We start from the raw sequence: 18,921 nt of genomic DNA, 5'->3' as shown, positions 1-18,921 counted from the left end.
TTCACATTTGATCGAGATTTATTGTTCTCTCTGCGCTCAGCCTCTTTTCATTGTTCCGCTACTGAACCAAGCGGTCGTAGATTCCTGACCGAGAAAAAATATAACTGTTTTAATGTGGATTTGATCCAAAAAGCTCAGCTCAAATACCATTTTCCGCATTTTTTCCTCTTCTCCCTGGAGCATAAAAATTAAAAGGAAATGGTAAGAAGCTGCAATACGATCGCTGTAGTTTTACACAAACTTATCCAACGGGATCGTCCATTATAATAACAGCAGTTTGGTACCTGCTGATATCGTGGATGATCTCTGCACTTAATCGTGATTCTTTTTAGGATTTGATTCGTCGTGTTGGGCCTTGCACAGTCGGAGTGTTTCACTAGGTCCACGGATGCTATAAAGTCATCCTTGATTTATTCTACCCATAGTTTTTATTATGCCGCAAGTATATTCGTTCAGTTACTCTTAGTTTTATTTTTAAGGTATTCCGCTGTCTTTTACTCCAGTCAGTAATTTAAAAGTCTGAGATATAAAAAAGTACTTACATTTGTTATTGGCTTGAATTTTCTTATGTGATATGGCGATGGCAGGTCTATCTCACAGATAATGGATAACAAATCAAATGGCCATCTAGCTACTACAAATTCCACTGATTTTAGTAACGTTGAAGGAGCCTCAATTACTTTTTGTAGTTACGTCATTCAATTCTCTATCTCTGGCCACTGCTGAAGTATCTGTGTTTGCCACGTCGAATTCTTTCTTTTATCTTATCGTACTTGGAGATGACACTACTTTATCTCGACTACCTACCTAGAGTAAAGGTTTGATTGGTTTACGTAAGCGACTACAAGCGATTAACAGAATGTCTGCCTGCAAAGCACACTACCGATTCCTTCTGTTCCTATTCTTTTCCTAACAACAGCGATATGGTGAGAGTTAAGCGGTTCCCTTTAATTCGTGGATGAATTCCTTCGAATGAATCTCTGTCTGGATTTTGATTTTCTCACAACTAGTCTTCCGTGATACATCCTTCTCCAGTATCTCCCCATCGATACTCTATAGATTTATTGATAATGCCTGTTTACAATGAATAAAAGGCGATGGTTTACTACACAATATCTGGTCTTTTATTTAAATGCTTGAATTCATTTACATGGGCCACATCTCCTTCATCGAATACTTGGTCTGTGACTCTGCTACAGATAGTTCATACCACGTTTCACTTCGTTTGTATGGTATGTTACTCATATTTTATTTTCTATGTCTTTTGGGGGCCGCATTTAGCGATTTACGTTGATAATAGATGTGAAGTAAATACTTGGAATGATACCAGTAGATAGTTGCCATGCTCTTCCGTCGAAGATTGGTTTTATGCAGCTCTCCGCACTAATCTATCCTGTACAAGTCTCTTCATCTCTGCATAATTACTGGAGCCTAGATCCATTTTAACCTGCTTACTGTATGCGAACCTTCGGCTCCCTCTACATTTTTCATCTCACACACTTTCTTCCACTACCAAATGGACTATTCCTCCATCACTCAACATGTATCCTATCAATCGATGCCTTCTTTTAAACTGGTTGTGCCATAAATTTCTTTTTTTCTCAGTTCGACTTAGTACCTCCACATTAGTTTCTCCATCTACCCTTATAAATTTCAGCTTTCTTCTGTATCATGAACTTCAAAAGCTTCTATTCTCTTCTTGTCTGAACTGTTTACTGCCCACCTTCACTTCTGTAAAAGGTTACACTCCAGACAACACCTCCAGGAAAGATTTCCGTACGAACTTGCAACATGTTGGAGTACCTGCGGATCAGCAACTTCTGTTAATCACTACAACGGAAAACCAATCCAAAGTTGCAATATTTACTTTTTTTATTCACTCGATGACTAATTTCTGGCCGAGACCGATTTTCAAATCATTCTACAGGGCAGAAAACCAAATTTAAGCTCATTTGTAATACAGGTGTTACCAGTTTGTTTTAAGCATGTGCCAAAAACGGAGAACATATCGTTTTTGACTATGTTACGCAAGTCTTGGAAGTCTGGATTTTTGGCATATGCTTAAAAGAATTGGTAACACCGGTATTACAAATGAGCTTAAATTTGGTTTTCTGCCCTGTAGAATGATTTGAAAATGGGTCTCTGCCCGAAATTAGTCATCGTGTGAATAAAAAAAAAGTAAAATTTGGAATTTTAGACTAGTTTTTCGTTGTACTGAAGATTTCCTCACATTTAAATTTAAATTCGATGTTGACGAATTCCTTGTTTTCGGAAATACTTTCCTTGCTATTGCTGGACTGCACTTTATATCCCCCCTACTCCGGCCTTCATCAGTTACTTTTCTGCCCAAATAACAAAATCCATTTACTACTTTCAGTGGTTCAAATAGTTCAAATGGCTCTGAGCACTATGGGACTTAAGATCTGTGGTCATCAGTCCCCTAGAACTAAGAACTAATTAAACCTAACTAACCTAAGGACATCACACACATCCATGCCCGAGGCAGGATTCGAACCTGAGACAGTTGCGGTCACGCGGTTCCAGACTGAAGCGCCTAGAACCGCCTTTCAGTAGTACCGGCTGATTTAATTCGACTTCTTAACCTTGCCTTTGTTTTACTTTTGTTGATGTTCGTCTTGTAACATCAGTTCAAGACACTATTTGTTCCGTTCAATTGCTGTTCTGAGGCCTTAGCCGTCCCTGACACAACTGCAACCGAGCGAGGTGGCGCAGTGGTTAGCACACTGGACTCGCATTCGGAAGGACGACGGTTCAATCCCGCGTCCGGCCATCCTGATTTAGGTTTTCCGTGATTTCCCTAAATCGCTCCAGGCAAATGCCGGGATGGTTCCTTTGAAAGGGCACGGCCGACTTCCTTCCCCATCCTTCCCTAACCCTATGAGACCGATAACCTCGCTGTTTGGTCTCTTCACCCAAACAACCAACCAACCAACAGAACTGCAAAATCATCGGCAAACATAAAAGTTTTTAATTCCTTCTCTTCGAACTTCAGTTTCCGTTCCAAATTTCTCCTTGATTTACTTCACAATTTGCTCAATGTACAGTCGTACTCAAAAGTATCCGAACGACCTGAATTGCATTTCGCCTGGTTCGAATGCAACCCACATAGCGCAGCTGTCTAGCAGGTCCTCTAATCGCCCCTCAGTGCAGTGGTTTGACTATTGAAAATGGTTCCAACAAGTCACCACTAGAAAACACTGCTCTGCATCACAATAACTCAAGATGTTAAGTAATACCAAGGTACTACAAATATCAGGGAACATCTCATCACAGATAGGACGGTTCTTCAGGCTTGTAACCTCACATTTGTTACAAGTAATGACATACATGAAATGTTGCCACACTCATTATTACGTCAGATAGGTAATTCACGTAGAAAGTTCGTCGTATTCATGATTTCCTCTTCCAAATAACATACCGTACTTATTATTTAACACAAAATGACATTAAATATTTAAGTTATTCACGGGCAGCTAGTTGAGGATATGTATGAACTTCAAATGACACGACGAACCGTCTCGTTCTGCATATGGGTTCAAACCCAGGTCATGCAGACTAAGCAAAGACTTCGTGAATGACGAAAACTAACAGTCATACCTGACTAGGCATACGGAGAGTGATATACTTCGATTTTAGACAGTATCAGTTAGCAAATATCAACTTTAAATTACATAACGTAAACATTGTTAACGGACGCGAATTCCTACCCAGCATCTATTGTCCTTGTTAACGAACTACGAGAGATGTTAAATATTGCATCTTCACAAGTAACTTACTTGAAATGCCGTGAGGTAAAGCTTTGTGTTGGACAGGGATTCGAACCCAGAACCTAATTGGATTGTCATTCAAGCACAATCAATTGTGACATTAGCTAGATGTTTTAACTGAAATGACGAGACGAAACATTAATTTTTTCTCTCCCAGGACTCCAACCTGGCACCTATCGCTGTTATATTCTAGAGAAAACGAACGTTAAAAATGGGTTTGTTACGCCAGCAGCGACAGTGAGCATGTTTGAACTAGAAATAATATGACGAAGAGTTCAGTGCTGACTGGGCTTCGAGCCCCATACATATCGTTGTTGACTTCACACAAAGAGATGTCAGCTACCGAATTTTTCTCCTCCAGCAGCTCGAAATAACATCCTTGAATTTACAATGACTTCGCAAACAGTTCTGTATCTCACTGGGACTCAAAAACGTCAGATACCGTTAGTGTTGACAACGAATGAAAATACAATAAAAATCAAAATTATTACCCACCAGCAGATAGGTGTTCTCATGCTTTAGTGCCAGGCCAGGATTCGAACCCTTTCACGCGCAATATGTGGAGATGTTGAGGAATCTGCCGTTTGGAATAAACAACAAATTGCAGTCGAGCTGTATTGTCACGAAGGGATCAAATTCCGCGTTAAGGGCGAACTGAGTTGCAATCCCAGATCAGAACCAATTTTATCGGCAAACAGAAGCTCAAATAAAAGATGGAATAAGTGTCCTGTGAGCCTACATAACGTTTGTTTCGTCACTAGAAATAAATAACTAGTATAAGAAAGGTTACTGTTGACAGAGTTTCTACGTGTCGCGACTCCTGACTTTATTGTGGTTCAACCTAACGTCTACTTGGTAGAGAAGGAATATCATGTTTAACATGAATGTCAGACCACAATGCCATTATACCTTCTTCACTTGGCGTAGCCAGAAGAGAACAGAATCTGTCTCTCCTTATCAAAAATTATCAGCAGAAGTTGGAATCTGACGCAGACCATAAGTATATGAATTTAGCATCAATCCAAGGGACCACCAAATTGTCTTCCGCATCACGTATTTTTCTATCATAACAATGTTACGCCACAGTGGATGAGAATTCTGACACACAGACTCCCTGTAGTGGTTTGCAGCATGTTCAGTACATTCATTTACTTGGTTGACCGAATCGCCATGAACTAGCTGCCTAGGCTACCCAGTGCGTACATTCGTCTCTATTTTGTAATCACCGAAATAAAATCACGTAACTGACACCTACACAGAACTGCCAACTGTGTAGGATGCAGAAATTTAAACAGGAAGTATTCCTTTCGACTTGAGCTACTCTATTGCGCTATCTGTTTGTTAAAAACGTCGTGCAGTGCCAAAGAAAAGCTGTAACTGTCTGTCTCTCAGAAGTCTAGATCCGGCCATATGCATTATCTCACAGCACTGTGCAACGTGCCAGTTCTGGAGCAATTATTGTTGACCTCTGGAGGTGATATAGCTATGTGTCAGCTAGTAGCGTAAGGGTAAGTGTATTTCATTGTTGATAATACGTCGTGAGTATGGGTACATTCACTGATTCACTGCCATATATTTTAAAACGCCATGCTGCTTTCTGCTGTAGTTATCGATGTAATGGAACTTTGGACATAATTCCCTTCACTTCTCAACCCAAAATAAGCGCATGTGGAAAAAGGGCTAACTTTTGCGACATTTTGTTCTTTTCAGGTGTAATAGATGGCCAGGCTGCAGATGCATCTCGAAACTTTTGTATTATGTATGGGAAGAGCGCATCGTGCCAAAATACGACAGAAAAGTATTTTCTAGATCAGCTGTCGTGTGGCAGTGGCATTTTATTCTTCATAAAACCTTGTTTGACAGCTTTAACTCGGAACAAGTTTTCTACATGCATGTAATCAATTAACTGCATGTGCTTTGTCAGACTGTTATAGATAACATCAGAGAATTCGCATATATCGTTGATGATTAATTTCTCTCTCATGGTAACTAAAGTTTTAACACCACTGAAAGAAACCGTACGAAATCTGTGCACTGTATTATAAGAAATGAAATAAAACTACCCACTATAACCTTACGACGAAAGTCTGTTTCAATAGAAGTGAGTATCTGTACACAAGCGTGCCTCTATCGGCACGAATTAGTAAACTACTAATCACTTAGATTTCGATTGGGAATGTGTTTTATTGGTATGCCGTGTCATACTAAAGTGTTATGCTAATGTGGCATTTCATAAATAAAGTTATGTATTCCTAGAAACCCAAAATTTTTTTGTCAGCAGCGGAAAGAGGCGTTACCTGTTGTGCAGCATTGTAAGTTTTTCACCATTGCACTATGAGCCGAAAGCATTTTCATGCGATTTCCTTATCTATGTGCGATCTGACTGCTTGTAGCTCTTTCACAGAAGGGATAAAGACGTTATAGTCATGGAGACTGGAACCGCAAACCATAACAGACGCTTTGTCTCAGATTAGCACGTTTCCACAGAGCTAGGGAAGAGGCATGCGTGTAGGTCTCCTCTTACGAGATGAGTAGTGGCTAGAACTCGTAAACCGCTATTTAAAGGACGAGATTAGATGCGATTTTCACGTGCAACGACTATCCTGGGCAGAAAACTGTAAATTTACAATCTTTTGTTATAGCTCAAGCGTTAATAATAACTCAGATTATTCAATGGAAATGACAGGAAAAATCAAGTGAACTTTGAGGCTTAATTCCGTGCACACCAGGAAGTAACTCGTCGATCACAGAGTTGCCAAATATACCTTGCGTTGTTGCCACATCTCAGTTACATTACTAGCCGGAAGAAGACGAACCGATGTGATCCTACAGTGTGCTGGGAAGGGACCATAGCTGACGTCTCAACGACGCGGCTGCTAAGGCGTGGAATACGTTTATTGCAAAGGAAAACAATTGATTTTCTAAAACATTCTCTGCCATACACAACTTGAAACAGGTCACATATACCAAATCTTGTGGAAGAACTGACAACGACATATAACGGAAGGCAGTAAGATCCCTTGGTTTTTGGTTTGGCAATATTCGACAGCCATTTCTAGGCGTAAGTAAATTAGGAAAAGCAGCGCGATTTTGTTATCAAGTAACGTCTTCATCAATTACTTTAGTTTTAATGTAATCTGCGAGTAATTGCTGATGTTTGATATTAACTTGAAAACGACTCCGTAGACAGGGAAAGAACCTTTTCTTGGGCAACTACTTCTATAATGACCAAAATTCATTAAATGATCTTCAAGCACATGTGTTCCAGCAACGGTATGAAGAAAATGATAGTAACAATGACGGTAATAATCGAATTATCCGGTAACTTCACACTTCACAGTGGATTTTCTCGAACTAAGAAATTTGCTTAATTAGTGAATATTTCAAAATGGCTTTACATCGAGGCTATGATGCCTAGAAGAGTCTTTACATCCAGCTGACATGAGAATAGCATAATCTCCACGTCAGAAGATTGCTTCTACTTAACCATTTAATAGACTCGCATTTTTTCCACCGTGACTAATTTTGTAAGCTAAGCACATCACACGTTACAGCACACTCCTGGGGCTGGGAAATGTGGCCACAATGGTCTGGTGGAACGAACTATCACAGGTGCAATGCGTGGGTACAGGCATTTACTTTTAAGAGGCACAAACAGATTTACTTCACCTCTGGTAACCTCAAGAGAAAGACGTTATAATCCAGAATCCGCATTAAACATCACGTTCCTTCATTACCAATTGGGCAGAGCCGGTTTACGTTGGGAAATGACATAGGCGGAAGTCATGGTAAACAGAAAAACTGTCTCCAGTAAACTTACTTACATTAGAAAATTTTATTTTATTTAATGAAACGATAGCCATTTAAAGGAACAGGGCTCTTATTTTTCTTGTACTTGATTGAACTAGAGACGTTGAAAAATTTGGTGCTGGACTGTGATTCGAATTCGTATCTCCTCTTTCGAGGATCTGAATCTCTCGGAACAGTATAGTTCAATCATTTCGTTCCTTTTCCCAAGACTGCAATATTCTCTAGGTCTCCTCCAAAGGTAAGTATGTGGACCCGAATCCTGATCCAGTACAAAAATATTAATAATTTCATTTCAAGCCCTGTCACGTGCATACCAGTCTGCTAGTGAAAATTAACGTGCATTTTTAATTCTGTTCATGTGTTGCCAACAGTCGCAATAGGTGTCGTTATTTCTGGTCAAACACGCACACATCTTACTGTTGGTGAGTAAGCAAGTGTTACTTAAGCTATGTTCGTGGATGATAAAGAAGGACGGTAGGAGTGCGGTTCGACTGTCGCTCAGGCACAAAAATTTGTATCCTTATTTTAGATTCAAACATCTAGCAGTTGGTAAGAAAAACCGATACGTAACATTTGATTTTACTTAGTTAACAATCCGATTGCATGCTGGGTTCGTATCTCCATCACAGAACTTCACATCATGCGCTTCATCTTTAAATGCATGAAAACTTTGTTCCTTCTGAATGGAGGTATATCACACATCTTTCGTGGTTAGTTAACAGGGACGAAAGGGTCTTTACAGGAGCCCCGGTTTATTAGAAAATTGTCGTCTTTTTTTTTAAGTTTAGATTTGGTTACTGATATTGGCGAAAATTTCTGAAATTCGTGCCTCTTCATGACTAGTCAGCAATATATGATTAGATCAGATTAGATTAATCATTGTTCCATAGATCATGAATACGACATTTCGTAATGATGTAGAACGTGTCATTTTAATGAAAGATTTCTTTACATACCATGATTCAGTTTCTTTGCAACAATTTTTTACTCTCTCTCTCTCTCACTCTTTTTTATTTTCATCTCTCTCCCTCACACTCTCTCTCGTTTCTCTCTCACTCTCTCCCTCTCTATCTCTCTCTCTCTCTCTCTCTCTCTCTCTCTCTCTCACACACACACACACACACACACACACACACACACACACACACACGCACGCACACAGTCTTTTTTTATTTTTATTTGTTTGTTGTGCTCGACTATCGGCGAGGCACGAAAACGTTCGTCAATGATTTTCTTAGTTTAGAGTACACTTACGAAAGATAGCCGGCCGCGGTGGTCTCGCGGTTCTAGGCGCGCAGTCCGCATCCGTGCGACTGCTACGGTCGCAGGTTCGAATCCTGCCTCGGGCATGGATGTGTGTGATGTCCTTAGGTTAGCTAGGTTTAAGTAGTTCTAAGTTCTAGGGGACTGATGACCACAGCAGTTGAGTCCCATAGTGCTCAGAGCCATTTTTGAACGAAAGATATATAAAAACAACTATGAGATTTACTGATTTATGAAGCTTCGTTTGCAGTCAGTTCTGAGTAACTTCGCTCCAGTCCCTAAACCCAGTTACAGAAATGTGAATCGGACGGATTACGTATTCCAGGCCGTAGCAGCCGCGTCTTTGAGACGTCAGTTATGGTCACTCCCCAGCCCACTGTAGGATCACATCGTTTCGTCTTCTTCAAGCTGGTAATATAACTGAGATTTGGCAACAACGCATACCTCCTGTTTAAATTTCTGCATCCTACACAGTTGGCAGTTCTGTGTAGGTGTCAGTTACGTGATTTTATTTCGGTGATTACAAAATAGAGACGAATGTACGCACTGGGTAGCCGAGGCAGCTAGTTCATGGCGATTCGGTCAACCAAGTAAATGAATGTACTGAACATGCTGCAAACCACTACAGGGAGTCTGTGTGTCAGAATTCTCATCCATTGTGGCGCAACATTGTTATGACAGAAAAATAGGTGATAGGGAAGACAATTTGGTGGTCCCTTGGACTTATACTAGACTCATATACTTATGGTCTGGGTTCGATACCAACTTCTGCTGATAATTTTTGATAAAGAGAGACAGATTCTGTTCTCTTCTGGCTACGCAAAGTGAAGAAGGTGGTGGTGGTGGTGGTTAGTGTTTAACGTCCCGTCGACAACGAGGTCATTAGAGACGGAGCTCATGCTCGGGTTAGGGAAGGATTGGGAAGGAAATCGGCCGTGCCCTTTCAAAGGAACCATCCCGGCAGTGAAGAAGGTATAATGGCATTGTGGTCTGACATTCATGTTAAACATGATATTCCTCCTCTACCAAGTAGACGTTAGGTTGAACCACAATAAAGTCAGGAGTCGCAACACGTAGAAACTCTATCAACAGTAACCTTTCTTATACTAGTTATTTATTTCTAGTGACGAAACAAACGTTATGCAGGCTCACAGGACACTTATTCCATCTTTTATTTGAGCTTCTGTTTGCCGATAAAATTGGTTCTGATCTGGGATTGCAACTCAGACCGCCCTTAACGCGGAATTTGATCCCTTCGTGACAATACAGCTCGACTGCAATTTGTTGTTTATTCCAAACGGCAGATTCATCAACATCTCCACATATTGCGCGTGAAAGGGTTCGAATCCTGGCCTGGCACTAAAGCTTTCATTATGTATTATAAAGCTCTAGCATGAGAATACCTATCTGCTGTTGGATAATAATTTTGATTTTTTTATTGTATTTTCATTCGTTGTCAACACTAACGGTATCTGACTTATTTAGTCCCAGTGAGATACAGAACTGTTTGCGAAGTCATTATAAATTTAAGGATGTTATTCTGAGCTGCTGGTGGAGAAAAATTCGGTAGCTGACGTCTCTTTGTGTGCAGTCAACAACGATATGTGTGGGGCTCGATTCCCAGTCAGCACTGAACTCTTCGTCATATTATTTCTAGTTCAAACATGCTCACATGTCGCTGCTGGTGTAACAAACCCATTTTTAGCGTTCGTTTTCTCTAGAATATAACAGCGATAGGTGCCAGGTTGGAGTCCTGGGAAAGAAAAAATTAATGTTCGTCTCGTCATTTCAGTTAAAACATCTAGCTACTGCCGAGAAAATCCGATATGTCACAATTGATTGTGCATCGATGACAATCCAATTAGATTCTGGGTTCGAATCCCTGTCCAACACAAAGCTTTACCTCACGGCATTTCAAGTAAGTTACTTGTGAAGATGCAATATTTAACACCTCTCGTAGTTCGTTAACAAGGACAATAGATGCTGGGTAGGAATTCGCGTCCTTTGACAATGTTAAAAGCCTGAAGAAGCGTCTTATCTGTGATGAGATGTTCCCTGATATTTGTAGTACCTTGGTATTACGTAACATCTTGAGTTATTGCGATGCAGAGCAGTGTTTTCTAGTGGTGACTTGTTGGAACCATTTTCAATAGTCAAACGACTCTACCGAGGAGCGATTAGAGGACCTGCTAGACAGCTGCGCCATGTGGGTTGCATTCGAACCAGGCGAAATGAAATTCAGGTCGTTCGGATACCTTTGAGCACGTCTGTACATGTTGATTAACATCAAGATTAGGCTACAAATCCTATTCACCCGCTGAGTTTATGCTCTGCTTTCAACTACATCGGCTCTTATTACTGTAGCCTGGCTTCTATACAATTTGGAAACAGCCGTTCCCTCCATTTTTTGAAGGTATTCTTTTATCGTACTATATTGCGCAACACAGTTAAATGTTCACTTTTTCAAAACCCTGTAATTGTCTCCCATTGCTGCGTATAAATTTGAAATTTGGCTCAAAGATACCTACCACTCTCCTCTGTAATAGTACAAAAGCATGGCGTACTGAGAAGTCATGCTTGGGCTAGGTGGCACTCAGACAGCAATGTCGAAATACGTGGAAAAAAAGGCCAGTGCACAGAAGTTCGTGTCAAGTGTAAGTTATGGGTTAATGATGTCACAGTGGAACCAATTTTCACCACCATTATGCTCAGCACCATCGCGGATGTTTCACACAATGGGAAGGTCGTCAACACTTCCCCCCTGAAAGTGATCACACACCGCGGTTTTTGGGCTGCTGTACAGGATGTTACTACTAGGGGTCGTTAAAAGCCATTCGACGTAATTTCAAGATGATGCGAAGCAGCAAAAGATGTTTATGATTCTTCGGGCCTGCTGTTCCGTACCCTCCTGCGGATTGCTAACGGAAGAGTGCGACGTTGACATATGCGTGAATAAGGCTCGGATATACGTAACCCCTTGATACCCTTGCTATTCAACATGCATACTAGCAGGAGCAAGGGCAGCAGCGTAACCTGCCTGCAGGACCTAGGACTTAAAAAAAAATGGCTCTGAGCACTATGGGACTCAACTGCTGAGGTCATTAGTCCCCTAGAACTTAGAACTAGTTAAACCTAACTAACCTAAGGACATCACAAACATCCATGCCCGAGGCAGGATTCGAACCTGCGACCGTAGCGGTCTTGCGGTTCCAGACTGCAGCGCCCTTAACCGCACGGCCACTTCGGCCGGCACCTAGGACTTCCATCAATGGTTGTCTCTGTAGAGATAGGTACATCCTTAAAGTGCTCAAAAAACGTAGACGGGTATTGCCGATCTGGATCCTCTTCGAGTGACCTTTCGGCTTTTTATTCAAGCATGTGTCACTGTCGCACTCTCCTGGATGATGTCACAAGAGGGCACGAAACAGAAGGGCTGGAAACGCAAAGTACCCTTTGCTGCTTCGGAACCCGTTCGAATTTCATCGAATGGTTGTGGACGGTCCCTTGTGGTTGCACCCTGTACACCAGAGCAAAAATTGCGGTCGCACTGCACTCCTGAGAGGTGTGGTCACATTCAGTGTGGTTGCTGGCCCATGATGCCCTTAGACAAGTATTGAGTTGTCCGCGGCGGGGGGGGGGGGGGGGGGGGGGGCATGTCAACAGAGTCAAAGGTTGTCAAGAACGTCGTCCTGTTGCTTATCACATTGCGACCTAAAATTAAAATTTAAAACAGTCTTGGTCGCAATCTTGTTAAATTATTTTTTTATTGGAGTGAGTGACCGGTTTCAACTCTATGAAAGAGTCATCTTCAGAATCCAGAGTGGTGGATGGACACTGCTAGACGAGTTCCGTCGACCCTCTACGCTCGTGTAACTGCTCAGACTGCGATCAAGACTGTTTTAAATTTTAATTTTAACTACTTTTATGATCGCTATGTTTCCAAAAATTTCAAAAATCTTACATTGCGAACTGTTGTTTTCGATCTCAAAATGTATGGGAACCAACGCCACAAGTGATGAGATGGTTTCATTGATGCCCTTCATACCTTCCCTCTAAGGCCTTTTCGAGTCGATTTTGATCGGTGGCTTGTTTGAGATGTTTTCCTCGCCTCCTATAAGAAAACAGCGTGGTTTCAGTTCTGGATGTCGTGTGGTTCTGACTCATAGGGGCGTCGAAAGAAGGGGTAAAATGTGAGAAAGAGAGGATGCGACGACCTTTTCATGCGTACAAGTCCGTAGCGGCGTTTGGGAGAGTTGTGGTGAAATTTGGTGCCAGTGCGGCATCATTAACCCACCTTACTGCTCTGGCCTTTCTTTATGCATGTGCCTGTGCTGGTAGCTCGCTATTTGAAGCGTCAACGAGGCCAAGGGTGAATATCATAACGCCAAGCCTTTTCACCATAAGGAGGAAGGTTGTAGGCACCTTTGAGCCATATTTCAAACTTATACGTTGGAACAGGAGAAAATTATGTGGTTTTGAAAAAGTGATGCTTTAATTGTTTTTCACGGACTAATCTGTATTCTTTTTCGTCACAATAAATATTTTTCACGCTAGAGTGTCAGGTATTGTATTACCTTATAAGTTCACACGGATTTTTATTTAAAATACTGCATGCTTCCACCGTCATTTATTGGTCACTATCAAGCAAGCTATTAAAGGACTTCTCCCAGGTATTTAACCAGTGTGATAGCGGATTACAATTGCGGTAGTCATGTAAAACGCAATGCTTATTCGTTTCCAGGCGCAGTACGTGTACGCTACGGTGGAGCAGGGTGAATTGGAAGGCGAACTCCAGCAGACCATTCTGGGGACCACCTACCGCCGATTCATCGCCGTTCCGTTCGCTGAGCCGCCCATCGGGGAGCTGCGGTTCGCGGTGAGTAGCAATGCCTGCACTACAACGGCGGCGCATCAGTTGCAATTAACAGATGCTCTGGGTCTTGTTTCTGGCTTTCCCGGAAGAATATTCGGCAGAATGGCATATCATTTTCCTGCACTTCGTATGGGACATTGGCCTTACATCATGTACCCGACAGAACAAGACGGAGAATTATTAGGTAACTGTGACTTTGAGGAATCGGACCGCCAGACCATACTGTCCGGGAATGTATTCATTCGCATCACCGAATGTGGAAGAGCTGAAATAGGGAATGGAACAGTATACACTGAGATGACAAAAGTCATGAGACTGCGGTATACACGTACACAAACTATGAAAGGTCAGCTGTCATTTGTACTCAGGTGATTCGTGCAAAAAGGTTTCCGACGTGATTACTGCCGCATGATGGGAATTAACAAACGTTGAACTCGGAATGGTAGCTGTAGCTAAATGCATGGGACATTTCATCTCGGAAATCGTTAGGTAATTCAATTTTCCGAGACGCACAGTGTCGAAATGTGCCGAGAATACCAAATTTCAGGTATTAGCTCTCACCATGGACAACGTAGTGGCCGACGGCCTCCACTCACAGACCGAGAGAGAAAAGCGGTATTTGAGTAGAGTTGTCACTGCTAACAGACAAGCAACACTGTTGTAATGTCGCAGCAATCAATGTGGGACGTGCGAAGAACGTATTCGTTAGCACAGTGGGGCGAAATTTAACGTTAATGGGCTAAGGCAGCCGTCGACCTGTCTGAGGGCCTTTGCTAACAGACGACATCGCCCCTTTCTGGGCTCGTGACAATACGGATTGGACTCTAGCCGAGAAGAAAACCGTGGCTTGTCAGATGAGTTCCAATTTCCATCGGTAAGAGCTGCAGGCCCCACGAAGCCCTGAACCCAAGTATCAACAAGGCACGGTGCAAGCTGGGGGCGGTTCCATGATGGTGTGGGATATGTTTACGTGGAATGAGCTTGGTGCTCTTGTCCAACTGAACCGATCATTGACTCGAAGTGGTTAGGCTATATTCGGCTACTTGGAGATTATTTGCTACCATTCATGGACTTAATGTTCCCCAACAACGATGGAATTTTTATGGATGACAATGCGGCGTGTCACAGGGTCACAATTGTTCGTGACTGGTATGAAGAACATGTGGAAAATTTGAGCGATTGGTTTGGTCATCCAGATAGCCCACTGTGAATCCCATTGAAGTTTTAAGGGATATAATCGAGAGGTCAGTTCGTGCGCAACATCCTGCACCGGCAACACTTTCATAATCATGGACACCTATGGAGGCCGCATGACTCGATATTCCTGCAGGGGATTTCTGGGGACTTGTTGTGTCCACGGTATGTCGAACTGCTGCACTAAGCCGGGAAAAAGAAGGTCCGACCCGACACCAGTAGCTATGCAGTGACTTTCTTCACCTCATTGTAGCACATTGCAAGAGTTTTATCGCTGTGGCGCAAGCTAAACAAAATAGCTAAATAATTGTCCGCGTGGGATTCGGAAATAAACCTTCAGAAAAAGAGAACTACGGACTCAGAAAAAGAAATTAATTATAGCAAAAGTAGGCATAAAATGTTAGGTAATACAAATTGACAGGGAGAGTAAGTGAAGTATATTCCCATTACTAGCGATACATTCAACCAACAATTTTTGTTCATCGGAAGATATATTTTAGGAAATTGCAATAAGCAGGTTTTTATCATACTTAATAGCGATAACTGACAAAGGTGAAATTGTGCAATAACGGTCCAATATACCTGAGCCCTGAAACAAGTAGTCCGCGGGAACATTCTACATATGTGGTTACGAGTTCCACTATTTTCAGTATGAAGTTAATACAAATGTATTTGTAATGTGAACTTTGCGATTAAGTCCCCATGTAATTAGGCTCTAATTTTATCTTGGTTTCCTCTACTGCTTGCTCACTACACAAACTGAGTAGCATTGAGGATAGTCAAGAGCTGTGTCTCTCCCTCGTCAACCACCGCCTCCCTTCCATGTCCTACGTACGACTCTTGTAAATGCTGTCTGGTTTCTGTACAAGTTCTATGAGGGCAAGTCAGTAAGTGAGGACAGTTTATGTTTCTGCTCCACGGGTTGACAGCAAAGTCTCAGTAATTACTTATCTTCTCTTACTGTCGTTCTCGTGCATCAGGTGTATCGGTACAGCGAGTATCTTCATTTAAAAGATTTCAGGGTATTTCGTTATGTGCGACAGTTGTTCGTGTTCTGTAATCTGAAAGGATTAAAGCTGTGGACATTATACACGGAATGAATACGAAAGCTGATGAGAGCTGTGCTAGCGGACTAAAAACTTACCAGTGGACAAATCACTTTACAATTAGAGGTGTATCCTCTGCGAAGAGAGTCCTGGTGTACCTCCGCTTAGAAAACGGACGGTAACTTCGAGACAGCTGAGCAAATTGTTCTCGTGCCAGAATTTGTGATACAGTGCACGAACTGATCGTTTGCCACACTTCATCACATGCAGTTTTCCGAGTATTTCGTAAGTATCGTAAAGTTTTTACTCTCTGGGTACCACATCAACTGACATACAAGCACAAACAGAAACGTATGGAAATGTTGGAATCATATTTAAAGGGATTTGAAAAGGAAGGATGACATTCTCAGTCGCGTAATAAGCGTCGTTAGTCATGGGTATGTTAAGCAGATTATAGATTAAGCGACAGAGTATGTAACGGAAACCTCCATCTCCGCTTTCAGAAGGAAATTTCAAAAGTCAAGCTTCTCCATGAAAGTTGATGATGACCGTGGTTCGGGATATTAAAGATCCGCGGCTGGTTCATTACTTACTTAAAGGTTAAACGGTGGTTAGTGACAGGTACTGAGAGCTAGTATTAGATCTGAAACCCAAAATCAAAACGGAGAGGTGTGGGAAACTTTCAAAAGGTTTGATTTTGCTTCAGAATAAGATCCGCCATCATTCAGTTGAAAGAACAATCGATTCCGTTCAAAATCTTCGACCTGGAATACAGACCTGACCTAGCTTCAAGTGATTTTCACAATGTAGGGCAGATGAATGTGCACCTGTAGGAGGAGTCCAAGTGTTCTTCAGAAGACGGTGTTGGAAACTTGACTAGAGATGGACCAAGTGAAAAGAGGTTGGCGGAGTCTATGTAGAGAAATGAAATTACTTGCAATGTGTTTCTGCAATAAAAAATTCATTTTAAAGAATGCCTTTACTTGTTTATTTGCTCTCATGGTTGGCCTTATAGAGAGGAAAACAATGTCAGTCGTCGTGAGTTCGTGTACGTGGGTTAGTCATAAAGATTTGCACTGTGGAGTCACATTAATGTGACCACCGCCTATGTTAGAAGTGAACATGCAATGACCACTCACAGGCCGCAAGTGGCAGTTCTAGCAGTGGAGTGTATATAAAGTGCGTCAAGGGGACGCGCGAAACAGTGCAGTCGTTGTCATGATGTGGAAACCGAGCGATTTGGGCAACGTGCAACTGTCGAGCAACTAACCGTCCAGATGAACCAACCACTCCTCAACGACCGTCTAGAGTACGTTGCTGCCTATGGGCCTCCGCAGCAGACACCTGTTACATGCATCCATGCTGACTACTGTTCATCGGCGACAAATGCTGGAAATTGCACACCAGTACCGCATCTGGATGTCCACGGTGTGGCAACAGGTGGCTTTTTCAGATGAACCACTTTTTATGATCCATCCTTGGCATGTATTTCGCGAAACGTCTGTAAGAAAACACCCTGTATGCGTTATGGTCTGAGGAATATGTTAGTGGCGTTCCCTGGGTGATTAGTCATTCTGGAGACACAGTGTATCGACACAAGTGTGTATCTATTCCTGGGAGCCAAGTCCCCCCCCCCCCCCGACCCCCCCACCCCGTCCCCCATATGGCATCTGCCAGCATGAAGTGCATCGCGTCACTCTGCACACTGTATACATGTACAGTTCGAAGAGCACCAGGATGAGTTTAGCGTACTCCTCTGGTCACCAAACTATCTGGATTTAAACCCAGTCGAGAATCCGTGGGACCACCTCGATCCAGCTGTTCGCGACATTGATCCTCCAACTGGCCACAGCACTGCTGTCGACTTGGCTCGTCATCCCTGTCAGTACTTTTCCAGAACTTCATTGACTCTCTTCATGCACGTCTTGCAACGGTCTGTCATTCCCGCCAGAGGTTCGAGTTCTCCCTCGGGCATGGTGTGTGTGTTGTTCTTAACATAAGTTAGTTTAAGTAGTGTGTAAGTCTAGGGAACGATGACCTAAGCATTTTGGTCCCTTAGGAATTCACACACAATGGTCTGTGCTGCAACAGGTGATTTTTCGGGTTTTTGACAGGTGGTCATATTAGTGTGATTGGACTGTGCTATTATAAGCTCGAAGAAATCAAGCTCTGGCCATTAAACCTAGTGATATACGAGGGTAGCTCCAAAAGAAATGCACACTATTTTTTTTAAATCCATCTTTTATTCTACATGTGTGAAAGTTCTACAGTGTGTAGATACATCCTTTAGGAACAGTATTTTCATTTCTCCACATAATTTCCATACCTCTCCACTGCCTTACGCCATCTTGGAACCAGCGCCTGTATACCCGCAAGGTAACATTCTGTACCAACCTCTTGGAGCCACTGTTTGGCAGCGTGCACTAGGTAGTCATCATCTTCAAACCTAGTTCCACGAAGAGAGTCTTTCAGTTTCTCAAAGAGATGATAACCACATGGAGCCAGGTCAGGACTGTAAGGCGGGTGTTTCAGGGTTGTCCATCCGAGTTTTGTGATCGCTTACATGGTTTTTTGACTGACATGTTGCCGTGCATTGTCATGCAACAGCAAAACATCGTGCTTTCGACGATGTGGTCGAACACGACTCAGTCGAGCTTGAAGTTTCTTCAGTGTCGTCACATATGCATCAGAATTTATGGTGGTTCCACTTCACATGATGTCCACAAGCAAGAGTCCTTCGGAATCGAAAAACACAGTAGCCATAACTTTTCCAGCAGAAGGTGCGGTTTTGAATTTTTTTTCTGGGGTGAAGTTGTGTGATGCCACTCCATTGATTGCCTCTTCGTCTCTGGTGAAAAATGATGGAGCCATGTTTCATCACCTGTCAGAATTCTTCCAAGAAATTCATCTCCACCATTCTCGTACTGTTCCAAAAGCTCGCTGCATA

The 18,921-nt window shown here is 42.3% G+C and overlaps 1 protein-coding gene across 1 annotated transcript in view; it reads left to right on the top strand.

The window, feature by feature from the left end:
- Positions 1–18,921, top strand: part of LOC126198497 (venom carboxylesterase-6-like) — a 127,215-nt gene that overhangs the window by 39,835 nt on the left and 68,459 nt on the right. The window contains exon 2 of the mRNA XM_049934871.1: positions 13,603–13,737. Within this exon, the coding sequence (XP_049790828.1) occupies positions 13,603–13,737 (135 nt within the window). The remainder of the gene's footprint in view (positions 1–13,602; positions 13,738–18,921) is intronic.

This window comes from Schistocerca nitens, chromosome 8 (assembly GCF_023898315.1).
Source record: "Schistocerca nitens isolate TAMUIC-IGC-003100 chromosome 8, iqSchNite1.1, whole genome shotgun sequence".
Lineage (NCBI taxonomy): Eukaryota > Metazoa > Arthropoda > Insecta > Orthoptera > Acrididae > Schistocerca > Schistocerca nitens.
The sequence above is the reverse complement of the archived record's forward strand: the minus strand, read 5'-3'. Positions and strand labels throughout refer to the sequence as shown.